At 31.5% G+C, this 26,042-nt stretch overlaps 4 protein-coding genes across 9 annotated transcripts; 3 read left to right on the forward strand and 1 right to left on the reverse strand.

The window, feature by feature from the left end:
* Window positions 1-262: 262 nt before the first annotated feature.
* Window positions 263-3,965, forward strand: LOC111613990 (cilia- and flagella-associated protein 52-like). Of its 2 annotated transcripts, none has more exons than XM_023355351.1 (6): window positions 263-351; window positions 2,318-2,383; window positions 2,813-3,012; window positions 3,084-3,220; window positions 3,299-3,427; window positions 3,839-3,965. In XM_023355351.1, exons 1-6 carry the CDS (start codon window positions 339-341, stop codon window positions 3,948-3,950), a joined length of 657 nt encoding a protein of 218 aa, XP_023211119.1. In that variant the 5' UTR covers window positions 263-338; the 3' UTR covers window positions 3,951-3,965. The 2 variants fall into 2 exon arrangements, with proteins under 2 accessions (XP_023211119.1, XP_023211118.1); XM_023355350.1 differs by lacking the exon at window positions 263-351 and adding an exon at window positions 1,298-1,369.
* A 3,904-nt stretch (window positions 3,966-7,869) lies between these two features.
* Window positions 7,870-10,792, reverse strand: LOC111613989 (DNA-directed RNA polymerase I subunit RPA1-like). 3 transcript variants are annotated; one of them, XR_002754858.1, is made up of 4 exons: window positions 10,483-10,792; window positions 10,281-10,408; window positions 9,827-9,929; window positions 9,609-9,749 (listed from the first exon to the last, which is right to left on the reverse strand). XR_002754858.1 is itself a non-coding variant. In XM_023355348.1 (3 exons), exons 1-3 carry the CDS (start codon window positions 10,643-10,645, stop codon window positions 8,193-8,195), a joined length of 306 nt encoding a protein of 101 aa, XP_023211116.1. In that variant the 5' UTR covers window positions 10,646-10,792; the 3' UTR covers window positions 7,870-8,192. The 3 variants fall into 3 exon arrangements, 2 of the variants coding, with proteins under 2 accessions (XP_023211116.1, XP_023211117.1); XM_023355348.1 differs by lacking the exons at window positions 9,609-9,749; window positions 9,827-9,929 and adding an exon at window positions 7,870-8,207; XM_023355349.1 differs by having other exon boundaries at window positions 9,609-9,929.
* Window positions 10,793-12,256: 1,464 nt separating this feature from the next.
* On the forward strand, window positions 12,257-14,676 carry LOC111613991 (PHD finger protein 10-like). The gene has a single exon (XM_023355352.1). The coding sequence runs from the start codon at window positions 12,326-12,328 to the stop codon at window positions 13,925-13,927; it is 1,602 nt and encodes a 533-aa protein (XP_023211120.1). The 5' UTR covers window positions 12,257-12,325; the 3' UTR covers window positions 13,928-14,676.
* Window positions 14,677-14,981: 305 nt separating this feature from the next.
* Window positions 14,982-23,685, forward strand: LOC111613993 (cilia- and flagella-associated protein 52-like). Of its 3 annotated transcripts, none has more exons than XM_023355356.1 (10): window positions 14,982-15,070; window positions 17,037-17,102; window positions 17,532-17,731; window positions 17,803-17,939; window positions 18,018-18,146; window positions 18,558-18,657; window positions 21,381-21,555; window positions 22,300-22,480; window positions 23,411-23,468; window positions 23,554-23,685. In XM_023355356.1, exons 1-10 carry the CDS (start codon window positions 15,058-15,060, stop codon window positions 23,665-23,667), a joined length of 1,173 nt encoding a protein of 390 aa, XP_023211124.1. In that variant the 5' UTR covers window positions 14,982-15,057; the 3' UTR covers window positions 23,668-23,685. The 3 variants fall into 3 exon arrangements, with proteins under 3 accessions (XP_023211124.1, XP_023211125.1, XP_023211122.1); XM_023355357.1 differs by lacking the exon at window positions 14,982-15,070 and adding an exon at window positions 15,091-16,088 and having other exon boundaries at window positions 18,018-18,109; window positions 18,611-18,657; XM_023355354.1 differs by lacking the exon at window positions 14,982-15,070 and adding an exon at window positions 15,095-16,088.
* Window positions 23,686-26,042: the final 2,357 nt, after the last annotated feature.

Here is a 26,042-nt window from a genome sequence, read left to right on the forward strand (position 1 = left end):
TAATGTAAAGCATTATACATTTAAAAAGAAATATTCTTAAGGATTTTATCAATTTTTTCTTGACATTGTTTAAAGTTTTAATTCATTTACATTAAAAAAAAAATTCTGTCAAATGTTTATATTTTAATAATTGTTATTGAATCTTTCATTATAAATATTTATAATGATATTAATTATACATTTAGAGATTTAAATAATAATAAAAGAAGTTAACAGTTATTTAATGTCAGAATTAAAAAAAAAACAAAAAATACAAATTCTTACAAGTGTTTTAAATTGTAGTTGATGTTTATGTTGCTATAGCAACGGTATTAAATAGAACCTAACAAAAAAGCAATATGGCGCTTTCCAGTAAGAATTCTTTTTCTAATTACTTTTTCACATTTTAATTAACTTTGATATAAATAACGACATAATGAATCATTAGGAGGAGAAAAAATATATTAATTACTTTAAAATTTTAATATCTAAAGAGATTACCATTACATTTTGCATTAAGTTTGTCCTACCCCGCTTTACGACCGTCGTTAAACGAGTTTAGGAGGGTCATCAATAAGAATTATAACTTTGAACTGTATAACTTGACACAGACTTGTGAGTATAATATAACAGGCCCTTCCTCTCTACCAGATGATATATGTAAATATGCTAGGCCCTAAACTCAGGGTCGGATTTGCACATAAGTTGCAACTTGGGCCTCGCATTTTTACATCTATCATCAGAGAAAAAGGCTTGTTATATATTATAACTTAGGGTCACAAGTTTTAAGTCCAGCCCTGCAGATAGTCAACATACAAAAGGAGGCTTGCTTATTGTCAGAATGTTTAAATCCATCGTAAAAACGGGATTTGATTAATTTCGTATTAGTTTATTCGAATATGGGTGCAAAATTTGGTTATTTTAATTCATTGATTATGCAGATTTGTCTGTTTTCAGGATGGCTGGAAGAGGAGAACGAATACAAATGAATTAGTTCATTAAAAAATAAACAAACCTTTACAGATTTTAAGTACCTAAATTCTGAAATTTATACTTAATTAAATATCAAAGATGATACTGTGGTGTGCAGTAGAAAGAAGGGCAAAGTCTGAGTACAGTATTGTATGCTGTGTATCAAATTTCATAGCACGCAACAATTAATTGATCTATCGGATCTCTGAATAGATTATAGGCTACATGTTATTTGTGAACGACACAAAGGGCATTCAAATATAAAATATACGTTAATTTAACTCCACCCTTCCTATGTAAGTAATTGTAAGCATTGTGTTGATCCATCCTCCAAATATAACATTGTATTTATCCTTTCTTATAATAGGAATATCAATATTTATGATACACATTAGCATTTTAATTGACAGTTTTAAAGGTAAATGCCATCTGAATATTTACTACTGATATGCTGATTAAGTTCTAGTATTTGAATACTTTTTATAATTAGCTTAATAGATTAATAAACTTTGAGTATAAAGCCTTATACAGCATTTTAAATCGATTATTTCTAAGTTTTATAAAGTTAGTACAGAATGAAGGTATTGAACCTTTTATTGTGATTATTGTTACAACTGTAAGTTAATATGTTAAATTCTATGTATCAAAGATAGATAATAACAAGAATAAGTAACAGTTTTAAATGTGTTTTTAGTGTATAAAGTCGATTTTTCTCAATTTAGATTCATTCTGTATTCTAAACTTCCGGATAATAACAGTGATAAAAACTTCCCTCGGATAAAATAGCATTAAATTGTTTTCTTTATTAGTGAAGAAATACTGTATAATTTGCTATGAAAAAAATCCATATACTTTTAATCAAAAATCTTGATGATGGGTTTCGAATTTTAATCAAAAATTCGAAACCCACCATCAAGACAAGTGTTGAGAGCATAAAAGATGGAGATGGCTTGCTGTATTTATTCCTTGTAAATTGCTCTAGCATGTAAAAAAAATACAAAAAATTTATATTTTAACACGACTGTTTTTTTATTTATTTATTTATTATAAAGTGAAGGAAATAAGTAAGATTCTAGCTCTGAATAAGTGAAGTTGCAACTCCTCATTCAGAGATAGAAACTTACCAATATAATTATGTAACATTTTTATTATTATTCGATTTAATATAAGGCAAGAGCATCTCTGAACAAAGCATACATCTTTAATTCGGTCCTCCTGATGGAAGCACGATTCACTTCCATGTTGGCAATCAAGCGGCACGGTTTACATAGTATTAATGAATCGTACTAGAAACTACAATGGAAAATTAGGAAGCAGAAAGTTGTGTGTAACCCATTGATTAATATTTATATTTTATTTTTCTTAGATAAAAATGATGATATTGACGAATCTCTTCCAAATGTGGAATTAATTTCAACTATAGGATTTCAAGGTAATTGAAATACAGTATTTTATTATTGACTTTATTTAAGAACTCTTATCGTCCTATGAGCATTTAGAGAGTATTTTAACATGCTTATCACGAGTTTAACCAAACTCAAAATGGATGACCGATAATAAGGGACGTCCCAATATATCAGGGCAAATCATGCATAAAAATTTCTAATAGTTTAACCTTTATTCGCGTCCCGATCAGACTCTTAGACGTTTCATGAACGAGCACTAAGCATGTATCTACTAATATGGAGAGTCTCAAAGTGTTAAAAAGTGCTCTCATGGAAAGAATTAAAAATAAAATAAATTATATAAGCCATGCTCGTCATAGAAAGAACTCAAGACCTAGACATAGAACTTTTGGAATTTTTCGGATGGACTTGTAATTTCACTTTTAGGTATTTTTGTTTATTTTTAATGCTTTTAGGTAATATAAAACATGGATTGATAGTTCATCCGGATAAAATCCATTTACTGTATGGATTAGGAAATACTATTGTGATCAAGGATATTCTTCACAAGAAAGAATGTTTTTTAAATGGGCATTCAAATTCTATTACCTGTTTGGCAGTATCTAAGAATGGGCATTATATAGCATCTGGCCAAGAAACTCTCATGAATTATAAAGTGAGTTTTTAAAATATATTCTAATCCGTTCTAATTGAATATGGATTAATTTTTATAACATTATTACACAGACTTGTGTGATACTTTGGGATTTTCATGATAAAAAGGAAATCGACAGATATACTATTCACAGAGTAAAAGTCCTTTCATTATCTTTTTCTCCTAATGATCGCTATCTTTTTTCCCTCGGTGGCGAAGACGATGGAAAGTAAGTTTCAGTCTTATAAATATTATGTAAGAATTATTTTTTTCTGATATATTTATATAATTGAAAAATATTTTACAGTATCGTTTGTTACAACATAGAAGATAGAAAACTTTTGTGTGGTTTGCCTGCAACAACTGGTAAAGAAGGCAGAGCTAATATCCTGAAATGCGGTAACATATTCGATAAAGTATTGGTTACAGGTGGAAGGTAAATAGGACCGAATTAAGACGTTTAGAAGTCCTATGCATTTAAAATTTTGATACCCCCATAAATTATACTTGTAACTCAAAATATAAATAATAATAAAACATAAAATATATTTTTGACACATTTAAAAATAAAAAGGTGAACCTTATACGCCAATAAATACTGTACTTTATTTTTTTCATTTATTGTGGGGATCCCTTTCTGTGCACTCTGGTTCAGTTGCACCATTTTCAATTTTGCACGAAATGGTAAATTAGGAAATAAAAAATTTCTGTCATGCCCCTTTTCTTGATGCTTATTTTGCTTAATGGTTAATTCAGCCATGCTTACACAGTTTAAATTATGCAAAAGTTATCATATTTAATATTTTATTAGTGCAACTTAATCTTACATTTTTAAAAATTTTTACAGAGAAACGTTGAAAGTTTGGTATTTAAATAACTTTAATAAGAAACTTATTCCAGAAAGTGTTCGAATGGGTTACATCAAAAGAGAAATCATTTGCCTGGAGGTTAGATTTTAAACTGTTTTCTTTATTAGTAAATAATCAGCTGAGATAAATGATAATTTTACTTTAAATGATTTATATATTACATAATCACATATTTTTAAGTAAAAGCCATCCAATTTTTAAATGTATTTGTCACTATTCAACCAGGTGATCAAATTTATTAATGGCTTTATTGTCTTCACGATTTTGTCTCCGAAAATATTGTACATAGTGCTGTGCGATGCATCGATGTGACATCGACACAACGATGTTTTTGTTCGTCGATGCATCGACCTTCCGATGTTTTTGAAACATCGATCCTGAATCGATGTTAGCAATATGTGAATTTTGATTCATCGATGCATGCAGTTCATTCTTNGTGTTACGCTACACGATTATCATCTGTTTCAACTAATTTCCGGTTACGTCGCTGCAAAAATAGCCAAATTACCTATAATTATTATTTATAAATTATAAAGGTTTTAAATTAATATTTATTCATCTAATTTAAAGTATAATTATTTATCTTTTTTTATATATGTATGGAGACACGGTAGTGACTCCGCGCCAAGTAAAAAGTCACTCAAGAATCAGAGTTGCGGATTTTCGGGGTCGATTTCTCTGCCCCCAATCGTTTAAAGTTAATTGTGAATATCGCATTCGAAAGATAATCGTTTTCTTAGATAGTGTGCAAAATTTCAGGATTTTCTACGAAAGGATTGCCGAAATATAAACAATTGAAAAGTGTAAAAAACGCCGAAAAAGCAGTATTTTCTTCTTTTCTTCATCCGGCACTGCAGACGCTCCTAGAAAAAAATTACTAGGTCTAGAAACGAATGACTTGTATTCAAAATGTTAACAAAAGCTCAAATTTATGCGGATTAAAACATTTTATAACGATTTTACTAAACGGCATATTGAAAGCGTTCGGTCGGAGGTTGTCGCCGAGCGCCAACCGAACTGTACTTCATCGTTTTAGATCTTCATGTCAGGGGCGACGAGAGGCGGATGATGGGGCAAAATTCCCCGAACTTGGGATTCATGGGGAACATCCCACAATTTGCTTTTTATTCGGTAATTACTACTGAACAGTGCCGGCCCGAGGCAAGTTTTAGGATGGAGCGAGATCCTATTATGGCGCCCCCTTGGTCAGTAGCGTAGCGAACATAACTGGCGCTCGGGGCACGACACTTTATTGGCGCCCCCTCCAGAAACACATATAGTTTGTCTTGGAGACCATTTGGGCGCCCCTCTGCGAGTGGCGCCCGGTGCTTGATACACCCCCTNATATGATATGAATGACAATGCACTATTGCATTTGAGAAAAATTTTAATTAAAAGAGTAAGACAATTAACTTTAGATCAATTTCTTGTTCCTTACCAAAAGAGACCTTGACTCAAAGAATCCCCAATGAATGCTACCCGTTATTGTTTTGGAGGGGTTTTCCTTCTAAGCTACCAAGCTTAGAAGGAACTCTAAGCTTGGTAGCTTAGAGTTCCTAATGTACCAAGCTCTGTACATCACTCCTCTGCCACCAACTACAACAAATGAAGGTATGTACTGTACAGTGCTATTTTATTAAATAAAGTTTATATGTTTGTTGCTGTAATTATAGATACTATGTTTTCCTATATTTTCATCAAAGAAAACCCATTTCACAAATAAAATTACAAAAATTTTAGAGGATAGAACAGATAAATTGTATTTACATTAATTTTTATGGGAAAAATTGCTTTGGTTAACAAACAATTCGGTTAATGAACAGAGTCGTGGAATGAATTAAGTTCGTTAACCGAGGTTCTACTGTATAGTACATGCATTTTGTGACATGATGAAAATGATATTTTGGACTATAGAATATAAAACTTCTAGTATTGAACAAAGAACATTAAATTTTGTGTCCTTTTAAAGACACCTCAACAAATTCTGGAAACATTATCTGCAGCTTACAAGGTCCACCTCCTTCCCCACATTGAAACATATATAAAAGACCAATAATTCATCAATAGAGATAGATAATTTCTGCTGAAGAAAATGCATTTCAGGTTCCAGGACATTTTTAAAAAACCGTACAACTGTTGGATAAAGTGCGTTGTCATAGAAGATGAATACTTTAAGGATAGTCTTGTCTAAATGTATATATTCAATAAAAAACATGACAAAAATCTATTCTGTAAAACTTTTTGAATGTACCATTATATTTCTTATCAATACTTGCACAACATACAAAATGCTTTCTTATATTCCAAAAGACTTCTTACTAACACTCCCTATTTTTCAAACTTCTCCATTACTCAGTTTATTGCAAACTTATTTGGTTCTATTCTGCACTTGAATTTCATTCAAATCAAAGCTGAACATTGATAATATAATTAGTCTGGTAAAACTGTTTCATTATAAATACATGTTTTTCTGCTTGTAAACCATTTTCATCATTGCAATTTCATGGCATTTCCATTAAAAGCAGTATAATTTTCCAAACTTGTTACACTCATCAATAATAAGTTAACAAGTTACGATTTCTAGTTCTTGAACCTGCAACTTCCGCATGGCAAAGTTACGGATACGAATCCAACTCCGGGCCAATTCTTTCCTTCCAGTTTATCCTAAAATTATTTAATTAAATTATAATTATTAAATTTAATACAAGATGGCGCCTAACACTTCCCTCTAAAGACAAATTAATCAGTAATTCATTATTATTATTGCCTATATTTTGCCCAACATTATACTGTATAGCAGTGTTTTTCAGCCTGTGGGTCGCGACCCCCAGAGGGGTCACAAAGCCTTACACGGGGGGTCGCAGGTAAAAAAAAAGACAAGTGTTTGTAGGTCCTACACTACAATAAAGTAAACCTACAATTTCGTTGAGAAGGCTGGGCCTGTTTATTTTACAGTACAATTGGATTTTCGATTGATATTTAGGTCTCAACAGAAAGAAAGTTAAATATGTAGATTTTAAAATCAATGATATAGTTTTAATATGGTCCTGTGGGGATCGCCAAAATTTTTAACTTGTAAAGGGGTCGCGTATTCAAGAAGGTTGAAAAACACTGCTGTATAGGGTTCCTACTCAAATTTTCATTTTAAATTTCATGACTTTCCCTGACCAACTTTGCACAAATTCCCTGACCCTTCAATGTGGCTGTGCTCAATTTAAAGTCCAATATTAAAAGATAAAAGTATCAAGGAAAAGAAAAATTATTTGTATATTGGGTAAAAATAAATTATTTGCAAAATTATTATAATGTATTTTATAATGAATTAGCTTACTGAATGAATGAAAGCAAGACTTCTTTATATTGTTTAATTCAAAAATCTAAGGTGAGAAATTGCTAATAGGACAATAGTTTAAACTTAGAGATAATATACTGTAGGTATATAGATTATTTGCTGTCAGTCTCAGTTGTATATTTAACTTATTTTTCTGATTGAGTGAATTTATAAACCATAATTTTAGATGTTTTAAGTACAGAGAAACAATCGCTTGCATTCAAGTTACAATGGTTACCAAACTAATTACGGTACCTCTAATGGTGAAATTTTTGGAAGAATGTTAATTTTTTTTAATCTATTAACAGGGTTAAAAACATTAGTGTACTTCCAAAAATTCCACCATTAAAGATGCAGTAATTATTCCAAGTAAGTTATCTCAATGGCTAGTATATCATCTTCCGTACAATGATTATCAATCCAGAGAAGGAAGAGGCCACTGCCTCAAGAAATATTTTATTTATCCTCATTCAATATTACTTGTAATTATCAACTATATTCTACTTTTACTTATATTCTATATAAGTAAAATATACAGTGACGGATAACTGGAAGCTCTCTAGAATTTGTGGATTGCATTACCCAATGTGTTTCAAATAAACTGCAAACTGATTATTTTTTAGAAAAAAAAATATGTAATTATTCAAGTGTATAAAACTTTTACAAATTTTTTTTGTATATATCTATCTTACAGTTGCCTTTAGTAACCACATTTTTAACTTTCCCATTCAAATCATCATTAGCACTTCTCTATACCTTGTTTCTTGACAAAGATGTAGCAGTCAGACAATTACCAGACAATATTTCTCTCTTAAAACATATTGTAACAAATACAAATAAAAATATTCTTAACAGAACTGTGGCTTAATGAATGCTCTTCCCTGTTATTTTAACATTTTTAAGCAATTAATGTTTTCGTGATGAGATCAGAGATGGCAGAAAATAAGAGCTAGTAGTACAGTCAGCAAAAAACTTTTTTGATGAGGATACAGCTTTAATAGTTAATTAAGGTTCACCTAGAAACAGAAGAAAAAGGATATAACATACATTTGACAAATACTAAAAAACATGCATGGCAGAAAATTCATAATTTCTTGTCATTTACCATAAGAATAGATCAAGATCTGGGATAATTGAAAGGCTGTTATTAATTGATATTTTGAAAAAATCATACTATATAAAAAGAAACAGCTGTTAATTATACATATTTATTTTCACATCACTTTATTAAATACAGTAATAGTTGCCAATCAGATCTTAAAGATCAAGCCTTATTAAAATGCTGAAATCCATGTTGTATAGTGTGTAAAATATAGACAAATCAAGGTTTTAAAACTTGTCTATCCTGGATTTAGTGTCAGGATAAATTTCAAGTGGATTTGATTCCTTAATATATATTTTTTTAACGCTGATCATGTTATTATTTCTATGTTCTTATTGATTTAATCTGTCACAAATATCCATTTTTATGTTAAACTAAATAAATTAAAACGATTATTTCTTTGTCTAAATCACACATTTGACAATTTAAGTTGCAGTTTAGGCTTGCCTTTAATCCATGATTTTTATTATCAATTTATCATCTGCAGACTAGACTGCCCTAGTCAAAAACTTGTTTCAGAAATAGAATTTTAAGGAAGTTGTGGCTCAAACCTTGCTTCTATAATCAGATGATAGAACTGTTTCTTACTAAGCAGCTGCCAATATACTGGCCATCAATACTTTTGTACTGTCTGCTGGTATGGCATACTGGCACATACCAGCTGAAAAACAGCTCCAATAATATGTACAAGGTACAGTCAAAATGTTCTGGGACTGGTCCAATAAAAAATGTCTGACGTACATATTAATTTATTGAGTTGTCACCTTCAAAATAAGTTCCCTCTGCAGCTATACATAGATTCAAGCATTTCTCCTAGTTTTCAAAACATTTCTGGAACACTTTTTTCATGATGATGGTAAGCATTCGCTGCGATTGTGTTTCAATGCCATCAATGTTCTTAAATCACTGCCTTTCGGCACTTCTCAGCCATGGAAATAGAAAGTCATATGGCACCAAATCTGGTAGATAAGGAAGATGGGGCACCACAGCCATTTTATCTTTGGCAAGAAACTGTAGAATAGAGAGAGCTGTGTGAGCAGGGGCATTGTCATGATAAAACAACACATTTTGAGCTTTCCAAAGATCTGGTCTTTTTCATCTGTGACATTATCATGCAGACATGTCAAAACATCTGTATAAAAATTTGCTTGACCTTGTGGAACAAATTCTCGAAGAAATTTCCCTCCCTATTGAAAAAAAATACGAGCATGTTCTTGAGATTAAACTTTACTTGGCATGCTTTCTTTGGTCTAGTTGAGCCACGATTTTTCTACCAAGTCAATTGTTTGGTGTCAGGCTCATGGCTGTAAATTCATGTTTTGTCTCCTGTAATCAGTTTCTTTTCTTCTACAGTCTTGCCAAGTTTGAAATAAAAATTTCACACTCATACAGTCCTTAAAACGATTAATTTTACAAATCAATGAAAATTGTAAATTGGCAAGAACACAGATCTAACCTAAATAGCAAGAAACAACAACTACGTAAGATAATGGCATGAAATTTGGCAGAAAACTGAATAATATTGTCTATTACACATCCTAGTTCGCACAAGTTCAGCATGTGGCAGATTGTAGCGCCATATCACCAGTCCTGGAACTTTTTGACTAAATCTCGTATTACGCTTTTACGAATGAGTCTGAGTAAAAGAATTAAAAACTGATAAGCTGGATTGGATTAAATATCAGAATCTTTAAATTATTTTAGCTAATTTTATTAAATTAGATAATATTCGACACTTTTATAATACTTATTAAGACTAAATGGTTAAATTTCAGATGCGTATACTGTCATGGCAGCACTTCAAACTAGTTATTGATACGTGTGTTCAAGTACTATCATGAATCAATAACTAGTGACATTTGGCACAAGTCGGCCTGCCAGCGGCTCCCCTCCGGGAGGAGTCAGTCGGGAGTATGAACAGTCGGGACTGCCACCATGACAGTATACACATCTGAAATTTAACCGACTAAATTACACAAACACTTACTTTATGTAAAATAGTAAGTAAAAATGGATTGAAAACAGGCAATGGCAAATTAATATGTCCAAAATGTCCGGGGCAATGAAATTGACTTAGTCCACACGTTTTACAGAGTTCATTGAATTCAGAAGGGCCTGTAAATTTTATAAATTTCAATTAAAATCTGTGGAAATAATGCAAACAAATAGAAATGGTAATTAAACCTCACCTAAAGCTGGATCATGTAAGCCATTTGCTGCTGGATGTCCGAGAGCGTCAAAAGTTTTAATGCTTGTAATTTCAATTACGCTGAATTTACGTAATTCTTCGGACGAATAGATTCCAAAAGTTATTCCCTTCAAAAAACGATGCGGAATCTCTTGAAAATCCATTTGTGGTATATATAAATGTAATTTAAATATACAGATATTTAAATATGTTCTATAATTGTTTATATACGAGTATATATAACTGAAATCTCAAAAAAATAGCCAAAAACACAGTTCTTGAACATGGCATTAGCATTTCTACAAACCACGTGTTACGCTACACGATTATCATCTGTTTCAACTAATTTCCGGTTACGTCGCTGCAAAAATAGCCAAATTACCTATAATTATTATTTATAAATTAAAAATATAAAAAGATTTGATGTATATATACTAATAAATAACAAGTTATATCCATGGCTTTCAGATGGCGCCCCTATGCGCCTTGCCTCTTTTCATTCTATTGCTAACTATAGGACTATTGACCATAAATTATAATCAATATTCAGCAAATACACATACACAGTGTATACACGTATGTATATATATTACAGGGAAACTCGATAATCCGAATGTGATGGGACCGGCGTCTTTCGGTTAATCTTGAAACCCGTTTTTGTGTTTTGGATTGCTCAGCACTGTAATTTAAAGCTTTATACACTACAAATATTGTAATACAATTACTGTATTTGAAGTTAAATTAATTTACTCAAGATCTATCGTAATGTTAGGCTTACGTATATGATCTAGTTTCGCGGCGCTGTAATCGACAGATGACGTAGTAATTCCAATTATATGGAGAATTTATCTTTGTATATGTACAACGCTACACGTTCTATTATTATTATTGCAAACCGTTCGGATAATAGAGTTTCTATTGTAATAATAATATAATACTTAAATTTATATTAAAAACTTTGTTCTTTCGCCACCGACTGTATACAGGCATATAAAATAGGTATACAAATAAAACCACATACTGAGAAGAAATCATAAAACAATTTATTTCAAGACAATTCTTTGATATACATATTTATTTTATTATTTATTAAAGACAAAAACAAATTTTCATACTAATGAGATGGGTGTGGTTGTTTACTTTTACATAGAATTAAATCTTGGCTGAATATTTGATACTGCAGGATACAGGGCATCTTCAACATTTTTCTGAGTTGACCGCCATTTTGATTTTATAATCGTCAATGCAGAAAACGCTGTACAAAATTTATAATTGTCAAGTTTTTGCGACCACCACATTTAGTTATACGATCACTTTTTGAGGTCGCGACGCGCAGTGAAAATAAAATGCCAATACAGTAAACTGTTTTCGCCCTGTGGGCACCAAGAGGGCTCCCCCTTTTTTAGCGAACCCATTACGAGTTCGGGCAGGTCCACAATTGGGCAACCGGGTGTTGAGTGATATGACCCGAAATGCTATGGGGGTTCTGACAAGTCGAAAAACCTGTCGGAATCCCATAGCGGTAGGCTGCTCCTCTTAATCACTCGGTCATCCGGCCTTAAACCTCGGTTTAGTGTAATGCGTACGGAATATTAGTGCTAGTCGTCATAATTAAAACAGGAATGTAAAATACTTTACTGTACTTTTCAAGTTTATTGACATTTTAGTCGTCATAAAAATGCTCTGGATCCTGAAGCATACTATGGGATTCGAACGGGTCGAAATATCCCCATGAAATTTTCGGGGAGTGGTCCGTCCGGATATAGNTTATTTTTTTTTACAATGTTTAGATCAGGAGAGGAGATGAGCTTGTTTTTAGATAAAGAAATAACGATTTATTCGTAATGAGCGAAGATTCATTTTGGGCAGCAAATAATTATTTAAGTGGATCCGAACTAATGGAGAGCGGCGATTCATTTAATTCGTTTCCTTCGGAGGGAATTATGGAAAGTATTTTAGATCGTCCCAAAATGATTTTAACGCCTCGTTTGGTTCCTGATTTGTATAGGAAGCGAGCATCAGGTGTTCAGTGCTTCGAGGAAGATGCAAGAAGCTCGTGGAGTGTCGACAGCTGCAGGAATACATCAGGAAACTTAAAGGAGGTCGTTCTGGATGAAGATTCTCAGAATAGCTTCAGCAGTCATAGAAGTTACCGAAGCTCCTTCAAAAGAAGATACTTTGACGACGAAGTGGCCAATACGACTAGACATTTCAACATAAATGATCTATTTGAATATCAGTGGCCGGTCGGGAAAGGAGATTATTACATACTACAAGAACAGATCTCTGACTTTTTATGTATTAAATCCTTTAGGAGAAGGTATCCGGATCTCACTAGAAGAGTCGTGGAGCCTGAAGAGAGGAGGTACTTGAAGGAGAAGGGAGTCGTGTCCGAGATGCAGTGTGAGCTCGGTCTCACCGCCATAAAAGCTGATGATATTTTAGAATTAATCAGTAAGGATTTTCCTGATAAATTTCATGAGTATCTTCAAATGTTACAAGAAAAGGAAAGACAGTCTGTCAGCGAAAAGTTTAAGGAGTATGCTCCTCCTAATGTAGATAAAAATAAAATGTCTGAGTTTGTTAAAAAAGCTGTTCATTCAGCTGCTGAATATAATACGCATTTAAATCATGAAAGAAAAGAAGAAAGGAAAGCATCATTTGATTTACAAACATATACTATCCATTACCCTAATAATAGAATAACTAAACTTAACAAGGATGGTCCGACGATGGGATTATATCCGGTTGCTCTTTTACCGGGTCAGTATCAGGATTATTATAGGAAATACAGTTCCCAAGAATTAAAGTATTTACCGGTTAACACAGTATTATACGGCCCTCCACAAGAATTAGGAACCGTTTACGTGCAGCCCAGTTCGGATGGAAGCCAGTCGGATTCAGAAGAAAGCTCTGCATCCGAAATTTCTTGTTCATCAAGTCAGTGTACGCACGGTAGCGGAGAGAGTAGTTCAGGATCCGAAATGACAAAATCGAAGAGTAGTACATATTCTGTATCCCAGAAAAATATCCTCATTCCTCCGACAACATATAGACAAAAACATAAACCAAATGCAATTTGTAAAGTGTGTCAAGGAAACAGTGAAGTAAATAAAGAAGGAAAGTCAGAAGAACTGATACATTGCTCTGAATGTAATAACAGTAACCATCCTTCCTGCTTAGATTTGTCGTCTTCGATGGTAGAAGCTATTAAAACTTATCCGTGGCAATGTATGGACTGTAAAACTTGCATGTTGTGTATGGATCCTTATGACGAAGACAAAATGATGTTCTGTGATAACTGTGACAGGGGCTATCACACATTTTGCGTGGGTCTGAAAAGCATACCGAGCGGTCGCTGGGTGTGCCGGCTCTGTTCCCAGTGTACCGCCAGCGGAGTTCGCGGCCATGCATCAGAGAATTCTAGGAATAGCGTAAACAAATAGAAACTAGTAATGAGATTCTATAAAACTTATAAGCAGTGCTGCTGTTTCTAGGGTAATTTCAACCTCTCAGGGTAATGTTTAGGGTAGTTTTATATTTAGGGTAAATCTAGGGTAAACCTGCTCAATGATCTGATGTTATTACCCATCGCATAAGTTTTGCCAGAAAAAGTTTTAGCCTAAAACTGTTCTGTTTTCCCCTATAGCTGGAGGATTTTAGGATAGGACAACAGAAGCTAAAGAAATAAAGCCTATTGGTGCTAGGTACACAGGTGTACACTGTATATTACACCCTAGTAGGATTTCACTTTTTTCAACCTTCATGCCATTGGACCATTGGCACTCCATATCAGATGTAAATTAATACCTCTGATAAAGCCTAAAAATCCTAAGATATTTTAGTTATTAAGATTTTTAAAAACAATGAATTAAGAATTGTTCTGATTATTATTTCACGATAATAGTACAGGGATCTGCGTCATAGAATTATAGATCTGCGTCTTATGTGAGTGTGAGCTCTAGTTCGAGCTCGGAGAGTTTCCTCAATTTATGGTAATCTAGGGTAAAAAGAAGGCTCCGCCAGGTAGTTCCACCAGAAGCAGGCAGCAGCACTGCTTATAAGTGTAAAGTAATTTTAATTAATTTGCAAATATCCATTACAAATTAAGAAAAGTAAATTGATATTAATCCAAAATTACTAAAATAATAATTAATTTGTGAGAAATTTTAATTCTTATATTAATTTGATTGGTAACAATATTGATGTTGATGGTTAACATACAAAAAATGAATACTTAATGTAAAGCATTATACATTTAAAAAGAAATATTCTTAAGGATTTTATCAATTTTTTCTTGACATTGTTTAAAGTTTTAATTCATTTACATTAAAAAAAAAATTCTGTCAAATGTTTATATTTTAATAATTGTTATTGAATCTTTCATTATAAATATTTATAATGATATTAATTATACATTTAGAGATTTAAATAATAATAAAAGAAGTTAACAGTTATTTAATGTCAGAATTAAAAAAAAAACAAAAAATACAAATTCTTACAAGTGTTTTAAATTGTAGTTGATGTTTATGTTGCTATAGCAACGGTATTAAATAGAACCTAACAAAAAAGCAATATGGCGCTTTCCAGTAAGAATTCTTTTTCTAATTACTTTTTCACATTTTAATTAACTTTGATATAAATAACGACATAATGAATCATTAGGAGGAGAAAAAATATATTAATTACTTTAAAATTTTAATATCTAAAGAGATTACCATTACATTTTGCATTAAGTTTGTCCTACCCCGCTTTACGACCGTCGTTAAACGAGTTTAGGAGGGTCATCAATAAGAATTATAACTTTGAACTGTATAACTTGACACAGACTTGTGAGTATAATATAACAGGCCCTTCCTCTCTACCAGATGATATATGTAAATATGCTAGGCCCTAAACTCAGGGTCGGATTTGCACATAAGTTGCAACTTGGGCCTCGCATTTTTACATCTATCATCAGAGAAAAAGGCTTGTTATATATTATAACTTAGGGTCACAAGTTTTAAGTCCAGCCCTGCAGATAGTCAACATACAAAAGGAGGCTTGCTTATTGTCAGAATGTTTAAATCCATCGTAAAAACGGGATTTGATTAATTTCGTATTAGTTTATTCGAATATGGGTGCAAAATTTGGTTATTTTAATTCATTGATTATGCAGATTTGTCTGTTTTCAGGATGGCTGGAAGAGGAGAACGAATACAAATGAATTAGTTCATTAAAAAATAAACAAACCTTTACAGATTTTAAGTACCTAAATTCTGAAATTTATACTTAATTAAATATCAAAGATGATACTGTGGTGTGCAGTAGAAAGAAGGGCAAAGTCTGAGTACAGTATTGTATGCTGTGTATCAAATTTCATAGCACGCAACAATTAATTGATCTATCGGATCTCTGAATAGATTATAGGCTACATGTTATTTGTGAACGACACAAAGGGCATTCAAATATAAAATATACGTTAATTTAACTCCACCCTTCCTATGTAAGTAATTGTAAGCATTGTGTTGATCCATCCTCCAAATATAACATTGTATTTATCCTTTCTTATAATAGGAATATCAATATTTATGATACACATTAGCATTTTAATTGACAGTTTTAAAGGTAAATGCCATCTGAATATTTACTACTGATATGCTGATTAAGTTCTAGTATTTGAATACTTTTTATAATTAGCTTAATAGATTAATAAACTTTGAGTATAAAGCCTTATACAGCATTTTAAATCGATTATTTCTAAGTTTTATAAAGTTAGTACAGAATGAAGGTATTGAACCTTTTATTGTGATTATTGTTACAACTGTAAGTTAATATGTTAAATTCTATGTATCAAAGATAGATAATAACAAGAATAAGTAACAGTTTTAAATGTGTTTTTAGTGTATAAAGTCGATTTTTCTCAATTTAGATTCATTCTGTATTCTAAACTTCCGGATAATAACAGTGATAAAAACTTCCCTCGGATAAAATAGCATTAAATTGTTTTCTTTATTAGTGAAGAAATACTGTATAATTTGCTATGAAAAAAATCCATATACTTTTAATCAAAAATCTTGATGATGGGTTTCGAATTTTAATCAAAAATTCGAAACCCACCATCAAGACAAGTGTTGAGAGCATAAAAGATGGAGATGGCTTGCTGTATTTATTCCTTGTAAATTGCTCTAGCATGTAAAAAAAATACAAAAAATTTATATTTTAACACGACTGTTTTTTTATTTATTTATTTATTATAAAGTGAAGGAAATAAGTAAGATTCTAGCTCTGAATAAGTGAAGTTGCAACTCCTCATTCAGAGATAGAAACTTACCAATATAATTATGTAACATTTTTATTATTATTCGATTTAATATAAGGCAAGAGCATCTCTGAACAAAGCATACATCTTTAATTCGGTCCTCCTGATGGAAGCACGATTCACTTCCATGTTGGCAATCAAGCGGCACGGTTTACATAGTATTAATGAATCGTACTAGAAACTACAATGGAAAATTAGGAAGCAGAAAGTTGTGTGTAACCCATTGATTAATATTTATATTTTATTTTTCTTAGATAAAAATGATGATATTGACGAATCTCTTCCAAATGTGGAATTAATTTCAACTATAGGATTTCAAGGTAATTGAAATACAGTATTTTATTATTGACTTTATTTAAGAACTCTTATCGTCCTATGAGCATTTAGAGAGTATTTTAACATGCTTATCACGAGTTTAACCAAACTCAAAATGGATGACCGATAATAAGGGACGTCCCAATATATCAGGGCAAATCATGCATAAAAATTTCTAATAGTTTAACCTTTATTCGCGTCCCGATCAGACTCTTAGACGTTTCATGAACGAGCACTAAGCATGTATCTACTAATATGGAGAGTCTCAAAGTGTTAAAAAGTGCTCTCATGGAAAGAATTAAAAATAAAATAAATTATATAAGCCATGCTCGTCATAGAAAGAACTCAAGACCTAGACATAGAACTTTTGGAATTTTTCGGATGGACTTGTAATTTCACTTTTAGGTATTTTTGTTTATTTTTAATGCTTTTAGGTAATATAAAACATGGATTGATAGTTCATCCGGATAAAATCCATTTACTGTATGGATTAGGAAATACTATTGTGATCAAGGATATTCTTCACAAGAAAGAATGTTTTTTAAATGGGCATTCAAATTCTATTACCTGTTTGGCAGTATCTAAGAATGGGCATTATATAGCATCTGGCCAAGAAACTCTCATGAATTATAAAGTGAGTTTTTAAAATATATTCTAATCCGTTCTAATTGAATATGGATTAATTTTTATAACATTATTACACAGACTTGTGTGATACTTTGGGATTTTCATGATAAAAAGGAAATCGACAGATATACTATTCACAGAGTAAAAGTCCTTTCATTATCTTTTTCTCCTAATGATCGCTATCTTTTTTCCCTCGGTGGCGAAGACGATGGAAAGTAAGTTTCAGTCTTATAAATATTATGTAAGAATTATTTTTTTCTGATATATTTATATAATTGAAAAATATTTTACAGTATCGTTTGTTACAACATAGAAGATAGAAAACTTTTGTGTGGTTTGCCTGCAACAACTGGTAAAGAAGGCAGAGCTAATATCCTGAAATGCGGTAACATATTCGATAAAGTATTGGTTACAGGTGGAAGGTAAATAGGACCGAATTAAGACGTTTAGAAGTCCTATGCATTTAAAATTTTGATACCCCCATAAATTATACTTGTAACTCAAAATATAAATAATAATAAAACATAAAATATATTTTTGACACATTTAAAAATAAAAAGGTGAACCTTATACGCCAATAAATACTGTACTTTATTTTTTTCATTTATTGTGGGGATCCCTTTCTGTGCACTCTGGTTCAGTTGCACCATTTTCAATTTTGCACGAAATGGTAAATTAGGAAATAAAAAATTTCTGTCATGCCCCTTTTCTTGATGCTTATTTTGCTTAATGGTTAATTCAGCCATGCTTACACAGTTTAAATTATGCAAAAGTTATCATATTTAATATTTTATTAGTGCAACTTAATCTTACATTTTTAAAAATTTTTACAGAGAAACGTTGAAAGTTTGGTATTTAAATAACTTTAATAAGAAACTTATTCCAGAAAGTGTTCGAATGGGTTACATCAAAAGAGAAATCATTTGCCTGGAGGTTAGATTTTAAACTGTTTTCTTTATTAGTAAATAATCAGCTGAGATAAATGATAATTTTACTTTAAATGATTTATATATTACATAATCACATATTTTTAAGTAAAAGCCATCCAATTTTTAAATGTATTTGTCACTATTCAACCAGGTGATCAAATTTATTAATGGCTTTATTGTCTTCACGATTTTGTCTCCGAAAATATTGTACATAGTGCTGTGCGATGCATCGATGTGACATCGACACAACGATGTTTTTGTTCGTCGATGCATCGACCTTCCGATGTTTTTGAAACATCGATCCTGAATCGATGTTAGCAATATGTGAATTTTGATTCATCGATGCATGCAGTTCATTCTTTGTTCCTAGTGTTACCACCTGTTCGGTTTTCACCTGGACAGTCCGGGAATTTCGTAGAAATTGTGAAATTGCGATGAAACAAAGTTCTTGCGAATATGTTTACAAATTTACACTATTTTAACAGTGAATGAACTCACACTCATTGAAACTGATCCGCAACTCTGCCATGTTAGTCTGTTTACGCCGACTTGTGGCGCGCAACCTGTCGACTTTGAGGCCGGATAGCCGAACGGTCAAGGTGGCAGCCTACCGCTCTGGGGACCCGGGATCGAATCCGGACGGGTCAAGGAATCCCCAGGAATTTTTCGGGGGGTGGTCTGTTCGGATATGTCGGGCCCCGTCCCTCACCACCCGGTCGCCCCATTGTAGGCCTGGCCGAACCCATAATGGGCCTGCTATAAAAGGCCCTCTTAGTGCCCACAGGGCGGAAATAGTAAAAAAAAAACCCTGTCGACTTTTTTTTTGCAGGTACGATCGTACACGTATCAAATAGAGCTAAGTTATCTGTACCTGTTATTTCTTAATTTAGGTTACTTACGTTACTCCTATGCAAGTCCCTAGTCCCTAACTGTAACTGATTTAGAACCGGCATGCACGTTATTCTTCGCATTGTAAAATGACATTGCGCCTGCGTCAGGAACTTCTGTTCGAACAAACCTGGTTTTGTTATTATTTTTTTTAATTGTTTGAGTTTATCTTGATTGAACATCGATGTTCCAATGGGCATCGATCAAGCATCGATGCTAGGCAAACATCGATGTTAAAATTATAGACATCGCACAGCACTGATTGTACAATGATTAGGATTCTCAAATATAGCCTAATAGTATATTTTAATTATTTATAAATTAAAAATATAAAAAGATTTGATGTATATATACTAATAAATAACAAGTTATATCCATGGCTTTCAGATGGCGCCCCTATGCGCCTTGCCTCTTTTCATTCTATTGCTAACTATAGGACTATTGACCATAAATTATAATCAATATTCAGCAAATACACATACACAGTGTATACACGTATGTATATATATTACAGGGAAACTCGATAATCCGAATGTGATGGGACCGGCGTCTTTCGGTTAATCTTGAAACCCGTTTTTGTGTTTTGGATTGCTCAGCACTGTAATTTAAAGCTTTATACACTACAAATATTGTAATACAATTACTGTATTTGAAGTTAAATTAATTTACTCAAGATCTATCGTAATGTTAGGCTTACGTATATGATCTAGTTTCGCGGCGCTGTAATCGACAGATGACGTAGTAATTCCAATTATATGGAGAATTTATCTTTGTATATGTACAACGCTACACGTTCTATTATTATTATTGCAAACCGTTCGGATAATAGAGTTTCTATTGTAATAATAATATAATACTTAAATTTATATTAAAAACTTTGTTCTTTCGCCACCGACTGTATACAGGCATATAAAATAGGTATACAAATAAAACCACATACTGAGAAGAAATCATAAAACAATTTATTTCAAGACAATTCTTTGATATACATATTTATTTTATTATTTATTAAAGACAAAAACAAATTTTCATACTAATGAGATGGGTGTGGTTGTTTACTTTTACATAGAATTAAATCTTGGCTGAATATTTGATACTGCAGGATACAGGGCATCTTCAACATTTTTCTGAGTTGACCGCCATTTTGATTTTATAATCGTCAATGCAGAAAACGCTGTACAAAATTTATAATTGTCAAGTTTTTGCGACCACCACATTTAGTTATACGATCACTTTTTGAGGTCGCGACGCGCAGTGAAAATAAAATGCCAATACAGTAAACTGTTTTCGCCCTGTGGGCACCAAGAGGGCTCCCCCTTTTTTAGCGAACCCATTACGAGTTCGGGCAGGTCCACAATTGGGCAACCGGGTGTTGAGTGATATGACCCGAAATGCTATGGGGGTTCTGACAAGTCGAAAAACCTGTCGGAATCCCATAGCGGTAGGCTGCTCCTCTTAATCACTCGGTCATCCGGCCTTAAACCTCGGTTTAGTGTAATGCGTACGGAATATTAGTGCTAGTCGTCATAATTAAAACAGGAATGTAAAATACTTTACTGTACTTTTCAAGTTTATTGACATTTTAGTCGTCATAAAAATGCTCTGGATCCTGAAGCATACTATGGGATTCGAACGGGTCGAAATATCCCCATGAAATTTTCGGGGAGTGGTCCGTCAGGATATGTCGGGCCCCAACCTTCACCACCAGGCCTAACCATTGTGGGCTTGCTGAAAAGAGGCCCTCTTAGAGTCCACAGGGCAGAAAGAGTTAAAAAAAAAAAAAAAATACTATGGGATTGGATATATATAAATTCACATCGAATTATTTTTCATTTATAGATCGATGCCAATGATGAATATTTATATTGCGGCACGTTTACCGGAGATATTATTAAAATTCGATTGAACATCAAGAGCGACTGTGAAGAAATATCCATATGTCCGATCATGGTTTTTCAAATGGAAAGAAAAATAAATAAGAAAATTAAAGGTGACAGCAAGTATTACCAAATGGGTGAGCATTTTTGTTTTTCTTTTGAAATAAATTTATAAAGTAGCATAGTTATTTTGCGACTTTTATGTATGTAACACGGGGAAGTATTGTAATCGTGTCAAATTTGACCCTCCGGGTTTCTTACAAATCTCGACGTTTTTCGACCCCTGAACCCAAAAAGGTAAAAGGGAAAAAATTCCGTGGGGATGTCTGTTCGCTTCTTTTTGTATATGTTTGTGTGCGCCCGTTTTAGCGTCTATTTTGTTTAATATGTCAGGATGGTTAATAAACGAAATTTGGCATGGCAGCTTGTATATAATGGACATTAATGCTGTTAAATTTTGGTGGTTAAAGGTCGAGGGGATATTGTGGTCGGACTTGAAGATTTTACTCGTTATTGGCACTTACAATTTTTTAAAAACTCGCCTCTACCCTCAAATATTAAAGCGTTTTGCCTTTCTATAACACAAAAGTTATTTTTTAATGAAATCTCGTATAACAGATTCATCACACACAATTTTAACTTTGTGCAAATGTATCTCAATGTATCTTAAACATAAAAAATGCAGATACTGTATGAAAATGTATACTGTATAACATCTGTACAGTACCTATATTTTCATACATATACTGTATGACAATAGAACAAATTGAGAAAGTTTACTTTACTTCCATTTTTATACATTTATATCAAATTTATCCGAAAAGAATAAATTAATTTAATGTGTTATACAGAATTTTTCAGAAAAATTATGTTTGTTTCAGGAATTCATTCCATTGTATGGTTAAAAACCAACGAATTGCTCTTAGGGACAGGCGATGGCACTTTAGTTCGTGTTTATCAAGAAACCATAAATGAGCCTTTAAACATAAAACAAGGTGCTAATAAAGTTAAAGGAAAAATGGGATCTCTTACTAAAAAGAAACTGTGCTTAGCAGAAATTAAGTAAATATATTTTAATTATATTTTATCTAAATCTGTAAAACTAGTAAATTTATGAATGCTTTCAATGATTGATTTTTAAGAATCAAATTATTAAAGATGTTCATAAATCTACCTGAAGTCAACACAAGTATAGAATGGCTCTTGGCACAAATAATTGCCATACCAAATATAAATCAAAGAAGCAGTAAATAGAGTAATTGCAATTAATGTCGTCATTGTTAATTTTACTAAATTATACACAGACTATACAATATACAACAATATAAACTTTAGAAATGATTGCTTAGCTCTTATTTGCTGTAGAGGACTAACAGGTTAAAATTGAGTCAACTTTTAAATAGTTTTATTTATGAGAAATTAACTGAAATTTGTCAACTTTCAAGTCACAGATTTAAGTAGGAGTGTCTAATGATATCAAATAAGACATGGATTGACATATAAAAAATAGAAGACAATATAAATGTGAAGCATATCTGTATGCATTTTTGATGGGTTATGGATATGTACAGTGTATAAAAGATATTTTACAAGTTTCAGAGATGCTTTTTGTAATTTTAAACAAAGCAAAAGCTGTTGGGTTAGATCATAATTGTGACTTAAATTGACAGATAATTTGCACCCTTTTCAGACTGACATTAAAATTCAGACAACCCACAGTTTATTCACAGGAAATTACAATAATTTGATTTTGGAATGATTCATTATAATTGAATTTAACTGTTTTATTTTTAACCTTGCTTTATTTTATAGTTTTATGCAATAATTAAGTTTTCAAACATTCAATAACTTATTAGAGAAATTAATAAATTTAAAAAAATTACAAATTTACTTACAAATTACTCTAACTAGATACAGTAATTATTATTAAATACTATTGATTTACATGAGTATTTAAGTAATATTTTAAAAATATTATTTATTTTTAATTAGAAAAGAAAAGATTATTGGTGCAATTACAAGCATTTCATTACGTGGTGAAGGAAATCAAGTAATATTTATTTTTTCTTTAAGGAATCTTCAAAAAATCTTTTAAACTAAATATTTTAAATCTGATTTTATTGTCTTTTAATTAGATTTTTATAGGGACAGCAGCGTGTCATATTTATAGGGCTAATATAATTGACTTTCAATGCGATTTATTATTTACTTGCCACGACAGTAAAGTAAATGATCTAGCATTTCCTTAGTAAGTACTTGTTATTGATGTTTTTCTTTTGTCTATTATAAAAATTATAACTGAAAAGTATATTCAGAATTAAGAAAATACAATTTAAAGTAAAAAGTGTATCATCTTTAATTTTACATAGTTAAAATCAGATCAAATTGAAGAAAATTTTTTGAATGTAAAAATGATTTTTCTTGTCATATAAGCTACACAATATTTTATATTGGTAGAGGTTATACGCAGGACCAATCTTAAACTTGTGGCTCTAAACTATAACAAAACAGGCCCTTATCCCTGCTACCAAATAATGATAAAAGTAAAAATTTGAGGCCCTAAACTATAGACTCATAATGTGAGGTCCTAAGCTACAGCTTGTTTAACTTACATGCAAATCTGACCCTGTTTACATAAGTTATATCAGTCTCAAAGCTTTATAAGTCAGATAAAGAAAATAGCAAGACTATTATATATACATTTTTTTGTTATATTAAAGCTTTAAACATAAATTTATTTATTATTATATGAACTAAAATAATAAGAAAAATTTCTAAATAATATGATTTTTTTAAATATTTCACACCAACATATATATATATATAAATAATTAAGCAAGTTAAATTAATTAATTTCTCTAAATAATGCTTTTGAGAATTAATTTCATTGAGAAATTAAATATTATTACTGATTTATGCACAAGTAAAAGATATATTTCCAGTTTTATTTTCTGAAATCACATTGTATCATTTGTCATTTATTTTTGTGCGGAACAGTTCTGCGTAACAACAATGCAAGCTTTTTATTTCCCATCTTTATTTTGTTTCCATATAAAGAGGGGAAATATAAGACATGCAGTGTTGTTACAGAGTACTGTTTCACATTTAAAAAAAATGGTAATGAGATACTATTATTCAATATCTATAATTTTGAAAACATTTGAATGCTTTGCATTAAGTGTTTTGTTCAGCTTTATTAATAGTAATTGCAATTTGATTTTAAAATAAAAGAATTAATCTTTGATATTAAGAGCTGAGGAATTTGTCTTTAATACTACAAGTGTTTTCATTTTCTCCATTGTTTGTTTATTTTTTGGCACTCAATTCCATCAAATAGTTTATTATTTAGTTTTCTTCTTCTTAATAGTTAATCTCTAAAATACTTTTTTAAAATACTTTTTTACTTTAAAATCCAAGNTGTATTTGAGGTCTTTTGTATTCGAAATCGAACCATTATATATAAGTTAATGGTTCTATTTTTTAATTAGGTAAAGCGCAGAGCGTACGATTTACCGGATGGTGCCGAATTAATAGTTGAATCAATCAAGACTACATTCAGTTGTGAAGGTTTAGGTCGTGGTTACTACGCTGATGTAGACAACGAATGCAAGATTTTTCACATTTGCAATCCGATAACCCACGCTGATGGTACCCAAGAGAGCGAGCAATATAGTTTCTTCTGTGGGAATCTAACAATCTTCAATCAACTTTCTTTAACTTGTAATTATCCAGAGGATTCAATCCCATGCGAGAAAGCTAAAGATTTCTATTACGTTAACGATAATATTGGTTACGAAGAGATCCCATTCTTAACTGAAGAAGACGTAGAGAAAGCTCAACAAGTCATTAACGAAAACCGGATCCAACGATAAAATTCTATTGATTTTTCTTCTTTTCAATGGTTTGGTTGATTATGTGACGCCATTTTTTATACTTTACATAAAAAAAAAAAATTGCTTTGTAATTTAATGAAATCTTTTGTGGTATTTTTACAGCTAATAAAAAAAACATAATTTTATATATTTTCAAATGATTAATTTTTTATTATTATATTTATTAATTAATTAATTTTAAAATAATAAAATATAGGCCTATGTTAATTAGAAATTCTTACTCACCCTTTTAGTTCGTAATTTCGTCCACAGATGGCGGAGGAGTTCTATTTCCGCCAAACATTTTTTGAGGTCACGTGGAGAACAGTTTAGCTTAACAACTATTTGAATATTATATATAAATATTATCCTTGAAACTAATCATAATAATTACATTTAAACATAAATCTCTTTATACATGAAAGGTTAAAGGTTAAAAATATGATTCACGTATTTGTAGGAAGTCCTTGATATTTAGTTAAATTAGTTACTTAGCTGATACATAAATTAAAAATAAAAATAATAATAATAATAATAAGCTAAAACCATGAAGGAATTCAACGTTAGAGTAGCCATTTTGATTTTATTCCATTAGAACCAAAATGGCTTCCCTCTTCTTCATTACAAATTTCTATTCTCTAGAAATGGGTTTTGCTTCCATTGCTATAGTTTTTAATATGGCATATATTATCTTTTAATGCTATCAAAGGATTAAATCTTGAAGAAAATCGTGTGAAATTGTTAAAATCAAA

Source organism: Centruroides sculpturatus, unplaced genomic scaffold (assembly GCF_000671375.1).
Source record: "Centruroides sculpturatus isolate CEXI.00-Female unplaced genomic scaffold, Cexi_2.0 scaffold2070, whole genome shotgun sequence".
Classification (NCBI taxonomy): Eukaryota; Metazoa; Arthropoda; class Arachnida; order Scorpiones; family Buthidae; genus Centruroides; species Centruroides sculpturatus.

Coding starts and splice junctions, on each gene's coding strand:
- LOC111613989 (XM_023355348.1), bottom strand. CDS start 10,645: ATGGATTTTCAAGAGATTCCGCATCGTTTTTTGAAGGGAATAACTTTT. Junction 10,409..10,482: donor CTTACATGATCCAGCTTTAG/GTGAGGTTTAAT, acceptor TAAAATTTACAG/GCCCTTCTGAATTCAATGAA.
- LOC111613991 (XM_023355352.1), top strand. CDS start 12,326: ATGAGCGAAGATTCATTTTGGGCAGCAAATAATTATTTAAGTGGATCC.
- LOC111613993 (XM_023355354.1), top strand. CDS start 16,052: ATGATACACATTAGCATTTTAATTGACAGTTTTAAAG. Junction 17,103..17,531: donor TTCAACTATAGGATTTCAAG/GTAATTGAAATA, acceptor TAATGCTTTTAG/GTAATATAAAACATGGATTG. Junction 18,147..18,557: donor GTATTGGTTACAGGTGGAAG/GTAAATAGGACC, acceptor AAATTTTTACAG/AGAAACGTTGAAAGTTTGGT.
- LOC111613990 (XM_023355350.1), top strand. CDS start 1,333: ATGATACACATTAGCATTTTAATTGACAGTTTTAAAG. Junction 1,370..2,317: donor TTTAATTGACAGTTTTAAAG/GTAAATGCCATC, acceptor TATTTTTCTTAG/ATAAAAATGATGATATTGAC. Junction 2,384..2,812: donor TTCAACTATAGGATTTCAAG/GTAATTGAAATA, acceptor TAATGCTTTTAG/GTAATATAAAACATGGATTG.